Source organism: Psittacula echo (assembly GCF_963264785.1).
Source record: "Psittacula echo genome assembly, chromosome: 3".
Taxonomy (NCBI): Eukaryota; Metazoa; Chordata; class Aves; order Psittaciformes; family Psittacidae; genus Psittacula; species Psittacula echo.
The window spans coordinates 119,124,866-119,139,566 of record NC_137736.1 but is presented as its reverse complement, the minus strand read 5'-3'; the positions used below and the strand labels follow the sequence as shown (position 1 = coordinate 119,139,566).

Sequence of the window (14,701 nt, the reverse complement as noted above, 5' to 3'; positions counted from 1 at the left end):
AGATCCTGGTTTTTTTCTTCTTTTGTGACATGAAAATGACCAGTATTTTTGTGCATACAGAAGTCTACCTTAATTTACTAAGAATATATGCCAAAGAAAGTTTTGTAAGTTTATGAGTGGTGGAAAGTAAATGCATTTGGAATACTCTGTTATTTTATTAAACCCGCCAGGTTCTAAGTTCATCTTTTTTTCTCCCAAGTTCAACACCTTGTCACTTCATTTAAATAATACTAAAGTACTCAATTTACATTGTCTTTCTATTCGACAACAAAGAAGTGCTGTTATTTCTCTATATGCCCATTATGGAAAGAGTAACCAAAACACTTTTGTAATTCCTGCCCATGCTTAAAAAATAAAAAATAAAAATAGAAATAAAAACAAAAGCAAAAATAAAACTTTGGAAAGCTTTTAAAAATAAAACCCCAAATGATTTGAGAGACGCTTTTAAAGTAAACCTTACACTGCAAAAAGAGTTTTATTTATTTGTCTAACAGAAGGGTAAGTTTTTAAATAACCTCCAGACTCTTGCATGAATATGTCATTTCAGATGGTACAGGTCTGTCCTGTCTAACAGCAAATGGTACAGTGAGATGGCAGAGACTGGAAACTAAAGTTAAAGAAATTAATGTCATACATATGTGAAGTAATCGACAAGTGGAACAAGCTGATCTAAAGGCGTGTGAATATTCCAGTTTTTAACATCTCAATTTAAAGACTGGATGTCTTTCTAAATTCATGCTCCGCTTGAACCAGAAGCTTGCTGCAGGGATTATCGGTAATGCTCTACGGCTTATGTTAAGAAGGGACTCAAATTAGCCGGAACATAACAGCTCCTTCTGTTCTTAAAATCTGTGAATCATCCAAGAACTTTTCCACCAAACCCACAGAAGATAAGAATGAAGACTGAAAATATTTCTGAAGGGGGGAAAAAAAAGAAGCAAATAATCCCTTTAAGAAACCCACATGTGTATTTGAGGATTTCATTAATATCTCGAAAATAGAAAGTACAGCTGAACTGTCAAGTCACTTGTATATAGAGAAATTTGCTAAAAAGCTGTAATGCCAGCAGCATTTCTGGCACATCCCTCTCAAGTGCTGTTTTGTGCAGTGTCAGCCTCCCTCCTGCCTTTTTCACCCACCAACCTAATTTCTCACTTCTTTTATCGCTTCCGTTATTTCCTTTTTCTTTTTTTTTTATATTTTATTTTTTTTATTTTAATTTTAATTTTAATTTTTGACATTATCAGGCCCAAAAGACACTTCTCTGGTGTTACAAGGCAATTGCGCATCCTTCCCTTGTGCACACAGCACGGGAAGTCAGGAGTCAAGTAAAGTCAGCAGGAAAAGACCAAAACAACCTTGGTGGGATGCAGCAACCTGCGCCCCTGCTGCTAACACCAACCACCCTCAAGCCCAATTAACGACTATAATAGTGTCTTCTCCAGGAGCAATACTCTTTAGTCTGTGCCAGCACTTCAGTAGTTATTGTGTTTTATGAGTGAATCCATGTGGTAAAATATCATATATCATATATGATGGATAAATATCATTTCCATAAGGAATGTCATAAATGAAATGGGCAACCAAGGAAAGCGTGAGCTTGACACCAGCATGAGAAAAGCTCCTGCAGAAATGTCCTAAGAGGGGAATCTTGAAGTGTTTTTTATGAGATATAGGAGCTACAATTATCATTGTCAAAGTAATGAGTTGGGATAAGACTCACTGCAACAAGTTTAGTTTGTTGAAGGGCCTGATCATGTTGGGTGACTTCAGCACGCTCATGGACAGAGGGAGAGAAGGGACAAGTGGCAAGTCTGTCTGTGATTTGGTTCACATGCAGAGGCTCTTCCCACACGGCTACACTTGGAGGCAGCTATGTGCCCCAACCCATTTGGCTGCCCACAGCAGCAGGTTTATTCCTACTTTCAGGAATGCGAATCCTCATGGACATGGTGATGGCTTCATGTCAGCTAGCAGACAGATTTTCTCCTCACAGCATTTCTCTGTGGATGGGTGGGTTTCCTAATGAGGTGGATGAGGAGGTCTAGTGACGTCTGGTTTCTGAACCATGCATTTCATCCTCTGACAGTCACTTGAGGTATCAAAAAGACTTGCCTGGATTAGACTGGCCTTGCTAGTTCAGTAACCTGTAACTATGTGCAGTGTAATACGTTTCATGATGAAACTACTATAGGCATTTACAGGAGAACATAATTCTGTATTTCTTCCCCAATAAGGGTTCCATGACACAGTTATGTTGTGATGTGAGTGAAGTGTAAGAAAAGCCAACCTCCGTCTGCTCTGCAGCCTTGTAAAGAAAAATTACAGGATGTATACCGCAGGTTGGGCTGGCTGGCTGGCTGCTATATCAATGTGCTGGCATAGGATTGCACCTCAGTCCCACAGGCCACAATGAAAGATGATGCTCCATGATGCCATGTTATTTGTGGACACACAGTACTAAGTTAAAGAATTCAAGGTGATGTGCCATGTGGCTTTACAAACCTTAGTCTTTGTAAGCTCAGCTCTCTATAATCTCCTCCATGTGCCAGAGTAGGTATTTGCTCCTTGGCTAGGCCAAGATCAGCAGAATAAACCTGGGCAAACACACAAACGACCCTGCATTTCTCCCTTCATAAACCAGGAGTAAAAAGCATGCTTCTTTGACACATTTACCCCAGCAAATCCGGAGGAACATGCAAAAATATTCTAGAAAACTTCTTCCAGCCATTCCAGTGCTTACATCATCTCTGAGAACAATCACATCCTCAATATTATCCTTCTGTTCCCTGGGAGAGTTCAGGTTGTAATATCATAAATGTACAAGAACAGGCCAGAACATCAAGGTCTCTATTTCTTTCAAAAATTGATGGATTACAGTTTGCTTGTTTAGCCTTTAATATTTATTACTATGACTCTGAATATCCTGAGAAATGCAGAACATCTTCCTATCCAACCTCCTTCCTTTGGACGTGTCTCTTAAATATGTGCAAACTTCTGTCTTTTCTACTTACTAAGCCCTGCATAGTCAAGCTATTCAGCTAAGTCATTACTAAAACTTCTATTTTTTATCTTCCATATTCTTAGAATTTCCTTAAGCATTACAAGTTCCATCTTGTGCCCCACGACAATGTCTCATTAAAATGGTCTTACTTCTCAGGTCCTCATGTAGTACAACCAACCATTGCTCAGATGAAGTCAATAAAGGGACACTGATTTATAAGATCTGCCTGTTCATTACCTTAATTTCTGTTAAGTGACCTTTCAATGAAAATGAGGGTAGGGAAGGGACAAAAACTGAGATGGGAATAAGACAAAATATATTATGAAGATGAGCAGGTTTTCTGCCTTGCTGAACACAAATATTTCATTTGAAAGACAACCCCTAGGGAACCCTAGGACATGTCAATAGTCTTCAACCAGCTTCTAAGTGAACTATAACACATGATAAATTTCTGTAAAAAGCAAGCAAATTTGCACCAATCAGTGATGCTATGAACAGAAATCTATTGCTTTTAGAAGATATGCAAACTTCTCTTTCAGTTAGGTGCCAAAGTTTGGCTGATTCTGTGTATTAAAGGAATCAGTCAGTCTCACCAAGTAATGTGTCTGAAAACACGTACCATTTTGGGATGCAAGGCCACTGTAACTTCTAATAGGAGTAGAGCTCCACAATATAAGCTATTTTTGTATGGTCTTCAAAGGCCTGAAGAATCCATTGAACAGAGGGCAACAGGCACTCAGTCACCCATGAATCTGACAATGCCTAATACTGCTAGGACGCCGTACTTGCCAAGAATGCTAGTAATAAATTGAATGTAAAGAAATGGAAAGTCAGACATCTTAGGAATGATTTATATAGAAATAAGTCTGTTCTTTGAAGATGATAAACTAGTTTCTCAGACCAGTTTGACAGTGTCTATACCATAAATGAAAACATCTAAGCCAAGCAAAGTGTTCTGCTGCCATGGAAAAGTAACTGTTCCAGTGCTCTGAAGGGTGAGGAGAAAAATAGTAATTAATAGAAGTACTAGTGAAACAAGTAGACCAGTCCATCCACCTAGGTGTCCCCCACAGTTTCACATATCATATGTTCATAGTATTTCAGTAAAACAGTGGCAAGGGGTACTGCAAATAAAAATTCAGGGGGATTTATCCAGGAAAATCCTATCTCCTCTTTGAAATTTTGTCAATGAATAATTTCATCATTTTAAGAATCAGAATTTCATCCTTGACTGCTTTTATTTTCAAGAATTCACAGTGAGGAGGTGACTGGTTTTCAGCACTCAGCCCCTCTATTTGTTACCTGCTCTTCAGAAAATTCATATTATCAGATTTTAAGAGCTGCATTTAACACTTAGCTCCACCGGCTTCTTATGTATTTCAGGAAATAATCACTAAAATAAATAACTTTGCTTATTTCCATTATCATTGCTGGATTAGTGCCAGACTTTCACTCTTCCTTCTCCTCCCTCTGTCCATCCTTCACTACCCTTCTTTCATTGCTCACTCTGGTCATGGTTAATGTGAGGACTAGTTCTTTTTCTTCTAACCAATATAACAAGGAGCATTCATTGTTTCATTCAGGCATGTCACTTGGGAGAATAAGAGGTTTTGTCCAGGATATTCTATACATGCGAGACCTCCTAAACACACAACACTCCTCTTTTGGTTTGCCTGTATATACATCCCTAAGAAGAGCAGAAAAAAAATGTTTTCTAGTGCTTGCAGGCTTCCAGAGGGGAGCCTTTTAAAACCCACAGGAATCTGTCACCCTAAATGATGGAATCCCACAAGACAAGTGTGGGGATTAGCCTGACAAAACATCTGCCTATGTCAACACAGTGCCAAGTGAAACAAAGCTCCACCAGACACTGATCCAGGCAACTTAATGTCTGCACTCTGCCACCACCACCTCCCTGCTGACAGCTGGGCACACTTGCAAAGCATATCTGCTTCTCCCTGACACCACTGAAAGACTGCAAAGCTCAGTGCAAGTGTGGCTGCTCCCTGACAGCTCTGCCGTAGTACTTCACACCGAAAGCATGTACAGTGCTATAAATGCTTCAGTCTCCGTTGCCGCAAATAGATAAAGAATGTATTTCTCCCAAGAAGACAATCTTACTTACTTGGGATAGCGCCTCTGCTGAAAGATGGGCAGAATCTCTGTATCTTGATTGGAATGTAGGAGCAGTAAATCCCGAAATCTTTCTGTCAGGACAAAAAAAAAAAAAAAAAGAAGAAAAGAAAAAAAAAACAACAAACCCAGAATGTGACTCTGCATTCTAAGCTCAGGCCACAAGTAAGCAAGCAGCAATATCAGTGAATTCTCTTCTCCAGCAATATTTACCAGAGGACAAAGCTATAGGGAATAAAATCTATACATTCATACAAAACTGCTGCTAAGACTGTAAATCACTGTTTCCTGTAAACCTTTGTGGTAATTTTTTTAAATGCCTTTTTTTATCCAATATTGAATTCCAGTAATGCTTACAAATTTCTGAGACCTGCATACAGGTCTTCTGGATATCATATGCAAGCAGCCATAGAGTCCCTGCCTTGAAGAGCTCAGTCTGAACAGAAAGGAGGAACTACTAAGAATTCACCAGCCACTCAAGGGTCACAGTAGTCTAAAGAAACATATATAAAATAATTAATCTCAATTAAACTGCAGTATGAGTCCTTGGGTAACTGATTAATAGGTATTTTCAAGGATGGTTGAGAGACTGGATTGGCTTTGGTTCACTATTATGCATTTAAAAACCTGTATCATAGGACCATATGCAGCAGGTAAGGTTTTTGTAACTTGGCTTCACTGACCACCAAGTGAAGGGGTAGTTGTGGTTGGTGTAGCTGCCTTGCTCCAATGCCTTTCTCTTAGAAGTGATTAGATACAATACACAAGCAGGATCTGTAGGAGCTTCTATCAGTATCAATTTCTCAGTTCCTGGAAGATGGGATGTCACGGAATGAACACAGTCAGAGATCAATGTGATCAGACAAAAGCCAATTATTATAGAAAACTAACTCTTTATATACTATTTCTTGTTTACACTAACTTGGCCCATTGTGATTGGATACATATCTTTGAGGCCCTTAACAACTAACATATAATTGGTTAAGCACAGGTGTGAGAACCTGACCTCCAAAGTTTTCCAACAGTCCTCGATTTAGCAACTCAGTAAATTCCAGCTCCTTCTTATTTTGCTGGGATTCTCACTCCCAGTGCCTCACTCCCATCCTCCTTCACCTTTTGTTGTTCCTTGGTTCATGTCGAACTCCACGTAGGCACTTGCTGATCTGAGTATGTGGCCGTTCTTTGCCAGAAAATCATCCACAATGGGAACCTCCTCAAAACTCACTTGATTTAGAGATGGAAAGGTATTTCCCACCCAGGTCAAATCCCTTCAGCACACCCCATAGCTCTCTATAGCATGGGACGTGCTTTGTTTCCTTCTCTCCTTTCATCACTTGCAACTTTTATTTAACCAGTCCTTCAGCGGCACAGAAACCCAAGGCACTGGTGATGCCCTTCCCACCTTTGCATGCCCTACTCTTCCTGCAGTACCTTATAACAGTGGCTTGAAGTCTTCAGCAACAGGTTTTATCCATCATTTGCTAAATGACAGCTTGTAGCCTGTGTTGTTTGTAGTAGCTGTACTGTGGGGTTCTCCAAATCAACTATCTCTTCCATGTAAGTTCTTTATTCTGGGAAACGAACCTGAGGATAAGTGCAGCCCTCCCTTCCCTTATATCCCTATGTATCTCAAAATATTCTCTAACACTGGGTTTACAGATAAGGATATCAAGGGATAGAAAATCAGTGGAGAAAAAATCTGAATCTCCCATCTCCAAAAAGGAATCATAGCAGCTTTGTTACTTCTTACAGGTTAGTATATGACGTCTTTCTTAACATTCAGGTTTAGTTACTATTATGTCATCATAACCAAACTCCATTAATTTGGATATAATTCATGTAACCTCTAAAATGAAGAAAATAAAGCAACCAAACCCATACTTAATAATACTTTGACAAAAGCATGTTAAATTCAGAAGAAAAACTTTCTTGTTAAGGGTTCAGTTTTAGAGGTCAACAGTCTCAGATGGTCTAATCTAGTCTTTCATCAGCTGGCTGAGATGTATTGCAAACATCCCAGAGAGGTACCAAGATCTGCCAGTGAAGAAACAAGGGCTGGTACTTAGTTTGTTCCTTTATTTCTATACCTCTTCAAATTAATTTTGAGCAAAATAAACACTTGTACCTCCAAATTTCTTACTGCATTTTCAAAGTGAAACTTAGGTTTCCCTGTACCTAACTATGACAGCAATTGGATGTGGCCAACAACAGCAATGCTGTAAAGATAGAAGTGAAACTCAAGAAGCATCTTTCACGGAACACCTTGCTCATTGTCTTGATAAGAAGCTTGCCATTACAGCTACTTCTTGACCTCCTGTTGGTTTTTTGGGAGGATGCAGAGATTTGCTTTTTTCCTCAGTCCCCTGGTACGTGGCAATACACTGTATGTGGGCATGCCCTGTATTCTTAATGATATGCTATGATCTTCAAAAGACACTGAACAAGAACTACAAGGCTTCAGGAAGCCTTCACTGGTGCAAAATGACCAACTGTGTATGTTTCAGAACAACCACATCAAATTCCATCCCAGCCTCAGGGATCTCCCAGTGCAACTCAAGCTACTGGTGCATTTCTAGGAACACTTTGTAAAAAGTCTTTGTATGAACAACAGCCTCTGTGTGTGCCTGGTGGAGGACTGAGAAGTTTTCAATGGCAAACACTGAACAACAGCACTGGAGGGTTTTGACCTCCAGAACATGGTGCAAATCACCAAGATTAAGGATTTGTCTTTGGGGTGCTCTGATTTATTTATTTTTGAGGGCTTACAACCAGGTGCAAGAGCAATGCAAAGCCTGGGGAGACATTCTCCTCTTCAACAGTGTACAACACCCCATTACACGTAAAGTGAGTGAGGCTAGTTTGGCAGACCTTGAAAAGTGCCTGTGACTCTCTAAGAGAGACAAAACACATCTTAGCGAAGGAACAGATATCCCCACTCCATTGTTCTGCCCAAGATGGATGGCGCTCAGGCAAAGGGCCATATTTCATCTCTATCCCCATACTCCATGACTCTTTTTCTTGTACTGCTGCCCTTTCCCATTGATCCAGACCACCTGGCTGCACTCCAGGACCCAATTCAACAAGCCACAGTCTTGAAAATATTTTGAATAGTAATGTGACAGGGCTGGCCAGTACTGGAGTGAAAGCAGCCAAGTTACAGCATCTGAAATTGGCCTAAACAGCTTCCCTACTGGATCTTGTTTCAGTTAAAGTCAACTTTGATTTTTTTCTGCACGCTATGGCAAATTTCCCAGGCAGATGTATTTTCTTTTCACCATGCGACTTTACTCATTTTTCCATGTGTCGTGGTTTAACCCCAGCCAGCAACTAAGCACCAGAGGGCTGCTCGCTCACTGCCCCTACTCTGCAGCAGGATGGGAAAGAGGATTAGAAGAGCAGAAGTGCAAAAACTCCTGGGTTGAGATAAAGATAGTTTATTACGACAGAAAAGGGAGAAAATAATAAGAGTGGTAATAATAGGATTAGATTATACAAAACAAGTGATGCATAATGCAGTTGCTCACCTCTTACGGTCCAATGCCCAGCCAATTCCCAAGCAGTGGCCCTCGGCCAGCTTTTACTGAGCATGATGCCACATGGTATGGAATATCCCTTGGCTTAGTTAGGGTCAGCTGTCCCAGCTGCGTCCCGTCTCAACTCCTTGTGCCCCCAGGCTACTCACTGGCAGGGCATGAGAAGCTGACAAGTCCTTGATTTAGTGTAAGCACTGCTCAGCAACAACTAAAAACATCAGTGTGTTATCAATATTATTCCCATACTAAATCCAAAACACAGCACTGTACCAGCTACCAAGAAGAAAATTAACTCTATCACAGCCAAAACCAGGACACCATGGCAGCACTTACACTATATGGTAGTGTTCCACCTCATCTCAAACACAACCTACAACTTCCTGGAGCACATGTAGCCTCCACAGCCTGTAAATCCTGAGCAGAAGCCTTTAGGATTAATTTGTCCCAAAGGACCATTACATACATGTTTAACCCTTTAGGTCTATAATATTCAAATACTACCCATACATATGTACAGTACAGAAGTCATACTGGTGCACATGACACTGCTGCCTTTAATGACTATCCAGCAAGGTGATGAGGAGGGTGACGAGAGCTTTGGCAGCTACTGACAGAACAGAGGTACTTTTGGTGCTCTTACAAAAGTGAATATCAGAAGCCTAATTCTTGACAAGTGAAGCAAGAAAAAATCACAACAATACCTCCAAGGGGGGGGATTTTTTCAAAAAGCTAAGATTTTTTTTCTAATCCAGGCTACGACAACAAATGAAAGATTTCAGAACTGATGAAGCTCACAATTAGAACATTTTTACATTATTTTCATTTGCATTCACTAGTTGATGAATAGCACCAAACCAAACAGTTGATAAACAGTACCACTCAGTATTTGGATTATCTTAGACATCTTCCAAAATCAAGTCTTTTCCATCACTTCTTATGGTTTAGTACCTAAAATGTGATGCTTTTGTCTACGCATTGATCTGGTTTCTTAGCAAAACATGTGTAATATTTATTTAACCAAGTTTTAAAAGGCTTACTTCTGAATATCTGCAAGTATCTTCCCTTCATTCTTTCCATCCAATTTGCATTAGTTTAAGTCTGTACTAGATAATCACTATTCTGATATCATTATTATGCCATTGATTGTTTTGTCACTGCTGAGTTGACACTGCAGGTGTCATCTCACCGACTTTCCCATAAGCTCACCCACAGGAAAAAGTCCTCACAGACATCAGGAATGACTACACAATCACATCTTATCTATGTTCAAACTTCTCTTTTCAACATGCTGAGAGTCTCCACTTCCCCCTGGCTTTCATTTGGGGCATACAGTTCCTTCAAAATCCTTGATTAGTGATAAGTCCTCAGTTAAAGTGAGGCAGTCCCACTGCGGTCGTGTATGTTTAGGTAAATGTGTAGCAGAGTTACCTGTGACGACTAGGGGCTGGATATAATAATGCAATCACATGCCCTGTCCTCCTAAATCGGGAAGGATGTAGACTATAAGGGAGAAGAGAAAGTTCTCCATTGAAAGCTTTAGAAATTGAATCTGTCCTCTTACATATACCTCTCTTCCCTGTCTCACATCTAATTCTCCTCTTTTCTACCCTTTGCTCTTTCTCCTGCTGCCAGCTCGACATATTCACAGGTCAGCTGCTGGAATCTCTGCATAAACTCCCACTAACATCTTTATAATACCTGTTATGAAAATCCAGTTAGCAATTTGCAAGGACAGAATGATGCATTTCAAGGGAGATTTTCTCTTTGAAATATTTAGATGCGTATCGTTGTTCTCAAGCAGAATGGGGCTGTGCTCAGTATGGTGAATAAACAGTAATGTCAGAAAAAAATGTGAGCCATTCCTGGGCGTACGGTCTGAAGCCCATTCAAACTACTTACACAATTCAAGTTTCCTTTTTTCCAGGATAAACTATTACAGCAGTAGAAAGAGAGACAAAGGAAAATGTTATGATAATATTTTAATACTTGGGGCTCTCGAAACAGTTTGTATAGAAGGTCCCTATGAATTAAAACACATTAACATTCACATGCTGTAGATGGAGACACTATGGCACAGGGAGCACTTGTTTTTTGAAGATGTGACATCCCTGAAGCTCTTACTGCTTTAGCACTTCAAAGATGATACCATAAGTCACATCATGCATTTGTGTTACATTCGACTTTAAAAGTCAGGAAGAGGGGTTCTTCTTTCCTTTCTCCTTCTTGTTACAAAATATTTTACAGAAAATAACAGCAAAGTCACTCCACTGAATTCCAAGGGTCTCAGAAATCAAATTCCTGCTCTTTCAGTGTCCAATGGGTCTGTACCTATGAGGCCATAGCAGTATATAACTGAAGTCTGAGATATTATAGATCTGGTTATCCCAACCACCTTTTCACACAGCAGGCTCAGACCACTCTGAACCTCTAATAAAAACAGGTTGAATTGCATGCAAACAACTCAATTAAGAACACTTTAAAACTGATGGTAATTGCTTTTTATGGGACAAGGACTTACTATATCGTTTTTATAGATTATTTTTTAAATTAAAACTCTTTAAGAATAAACAGAAATGTGGTTAGAAAGCTACCAGAGGAAGGGGGAACAAAGTGCAGAACACTATGGTCCAGAAGCCAAACTGTCTATCAATAGTGGCACTCTCATGAATCTGGGCATTTTGCAGTCAAATTTCTGTAACTATCTGTAGCACTTCTACATTAATTGAGACACAAATCTCAGCTCCATCTTCTACCACATGGACACTTGCAAGCCTCTCTAAATTCAGAAATGTTGTCATAAGAAGTTCCTCAGTACCTTGTAAAAGGAAAAGGCATTTAAGAAGAAGTCTTGGCCAGTTAAGAGCTATAAAACTGATGAGCAACAAGATGGCATAAAACTGAAATATCCAGTATTTTAGTTTGACTTGTGGCTTATAAATGACCAAAGTTTCTGAAGTTAAGGAAGTGTCAGTTCTCTCCCCCATCTAATTAAGAGGGGAGGAAAGAAAACAATGATGATGTAATGTTGATGAGTTAAACGTTCCAAAATGATTACATATTTTGCTGATACATGGAGACAGGCTTTTTGACAGGCTTAAACTTCCATGATTCCCAGTCCATTGAGCCTTATGGAGTTTAATTCCCCTGTTTTATCACTACCATTTGCTTCCACCTTGATCAGTCACCTGAAAGACTAATGAGAGCCACCAATCACAGAGCTACTGAAAATAAATAATAATTACAAGCTAGTAAGAAACCAGAAAGCTGAAAATTATATTTAAAACTTGGCATTTATATTCACTAAAGGGAAATAGAAAAGATTTAACAAAAAGGGAACTGGTCTTTTCATTCTCTAACCTGGGTGAATAAACAGTAATCACCCTTCTGTTCAACATTTTCTTTTGCAGGATTTTAGTTTATTTAAGCAGAGAAGAAAATATGAAATCAATTAATCATTACACAGGTCAGCAGTGAGCCTTCCAGTCACCTTAAACCTGCAGAATAGTCCTCTTTTCTTTGAAGAAAGTCTCTGTATGCTCTGCTTTCCATCTTAACCTGCATTTGTTTCCTGAAAAGTGGTCAGCTGCTTCTCTTTCTCTAGCTGTCTGCTTACCAGATGGTAATCTTTCTCCCTCCCTGCTTCTGGCATAAGCACATCCTTTCCCTGCTGGAACTCAAGGTGCTTTCTTATCTCTAAAATGTCCCACCTACCGTGTCAAAATTAGCTCGGACAGACTTATTTCTAACTAGACCTTCCTCATATACGTTATAATCACACATACTGCATGATTTATTTGTGAATACACATATACCAGCCAATGAGAGTCAGAGTAAAAGGCAATTCTTGCCCAAGGAACCTTAAGATGTTGGAAGATGAATGATGGGAAAGAAAAAGCATCACTTTCTTTGCTTCAAAACAGGGAAAAAGGTGCTGAGGACCACAGTAAGACAGCATTTTGTATGTCTAACTTTGACAAGACAGCAGTGAATGACCCAGGCTACCCATTACCTATGCTGCCAGACTCGGATTCCTTGGACAGCCCATGAATGGAAGCAGACATCACACCAAAATGAAGCAGTCTTGATGCTCAGTACAGAGTTAGATATCCTTCCGTAGGTTACACAGCAACTCCCTGGCAGAGCTGGAGATTAGCTTCACCACTGAAGTTCAAAACCAGTGTCTTAATCAAGAAGCTGTTTTCTTCTCAGACGTTCTTACTGTAGTTGAATGCTATTTCTGTCATGACAGCAGAGTTCATTCCACAGCTCAACACTTAAAAAGTGCAACAGTAAGGCACATACAAACGTAACTTTCAACTTTAAAAAATATCTTTATAAATACACACTCTGAAGCCAATGTTATTTATGCAGACTTTTTCAGCACTGAGTTCTACAATTGCTCCCTTTAGCCATCAACGGCTCTACTTTGCTTTTTGAGCTGCCCATGAGCCAACGCAGGAAGGCTCAGCTACCATTTTTTTCATTAGTGATGCACCTTCCTCTTTCAGAACACGCCAGAGGAAATGCTGAGGGATCAGTATATCCCCTCCTGGCTTTAAGGTGAAGTTGTTACACTTGATCTAAAAAGTCCTTACATTCACCAAAAAAAAGAAGGCTCAAATTATGTCATGGGGGATTCAACTGGTTCTTTCTCTGTAACTTATGATCTGATACAGAAACTAGAGAAAGCCCAACCTTCAAAAACTCCACGGCATTTTAACACTGAAGTGGAGCTGCCATCCAGCTGTGAAATTACTGCTATACTATCCAGCACTGCAAAGCTCCAGAGGGTATATGCTTCTAAAAAGCTGAGCAAAAGCACAATTTGTCAGGCTGTACTGATTCACATCAAGGGCCCCCCAACCCTAAGATATTGCTTCACATGCAAAAACCTTTGGAAGAATCAGCACAAGGCAAGACCCTCCTGCTGTCATTTTTCCATCCTCCAACATCCTATCTCAGCAGATCTCCTGATTCTAAGGTGGTCTGCTTATTAAGAAATACCTTGACTTCTCTTTCAAGCACTTGCCCAGTCCCCTTTGTAAACATCCTAATCTATCCCACATCGTCTGACAAGGAGTTCCATGTTTCTCTCACCTATTACATGGACATTCATCACCTTATGTTTGTTCTGAAATAAGATCTTCCTTACTGTACTTGATGGCCAAAAGTTCTGATACTGCCAGAAATGGCAAACAGTCAAGCCTTACCCACCCCCTCTTACAGTGCTATGCATGATTTTGTAGGCCAGTGCTATATTCCCCTAAATTACCTCTTTTCCAGGCTAATGAGTCCCTGCATACTCAGCTGTCCCGTGCCTGGAAGCCTTCCATACTTGTGATCATCTTTGTCATTCCTTCCTGAACCTTGTCCAGTATTCTGTCTGAGAGATGAGGACCAGACCTGCATGCAATATTCAAGTCCTGGGAGCACCACGGAATTACCCAGCTGCACACTGATCTCCTCTGCTTTATTCTCTACTCTTCTCCTAATAAATTTCCTCTTTATTGCTGCTGAGCACTGAGCTGATGTCTTCATGGAAATAATTATCACCACTGCAAAGTGTTATTCTTGGGCTGTCACGGTCACTTCATCTCCAGACATGTGTATTAGTTTGCCACCAAATATATCAAACATCACTACATACCCACATGCATACACATGCACTGGTATTTTTAGCCAGGCCTATAAATAGATTTGCAAGCATAATATATTTTATACACTTGAACAAGCTACAAGAACTTTTTATTAAATATATTTAAATAACAGTCACAAAATAATGGAATTAATCCCATCCAAGGCTAAAATTTTGTATCGTTAATAAAACCACCGTAAGTCGCTGGGAACTCAATCTTGGGCTTTTGTCTGTTCATATTTTGTCTCAATTTAGGCTGTAAGCATGGGATCATTTCACCCTCTTACTAACATAGATGTATTCATTATTACATTCAAATATGCAAGTAAATTACTCTCCAAAAAAATCACAGAATCACAGAAAAGTTGAGGGTAGAAGGGATCTCTGGGTCCTATC

General features: G+C 39.8%; 1 protein-coding gene across 1 annotated transcript in view; it reads right to left on the bottom strand.

Annotated features, from left to right (window-relative positions):
- NOX4 (NADPH oxidase 4) overlaps window positions 1-14,701 on the bottom strand; it is a gene marked incomplete at both ends in the record, with an annotated part of 112,869 nt that overhangs the window by 30,030 nt on the left and 68,138 nt on the right. Inside the window, one exon of the mRNA XM_080613448.1 lies at window positions 5,130-5,211. Coding sequence (XP_080469574.1) covers window positions 5,130-5,211 — 82 coding nt within the window. The remainder of the gene's footprint in view (window positions 1-5,129; window positions 5,212-14,701) is intronic.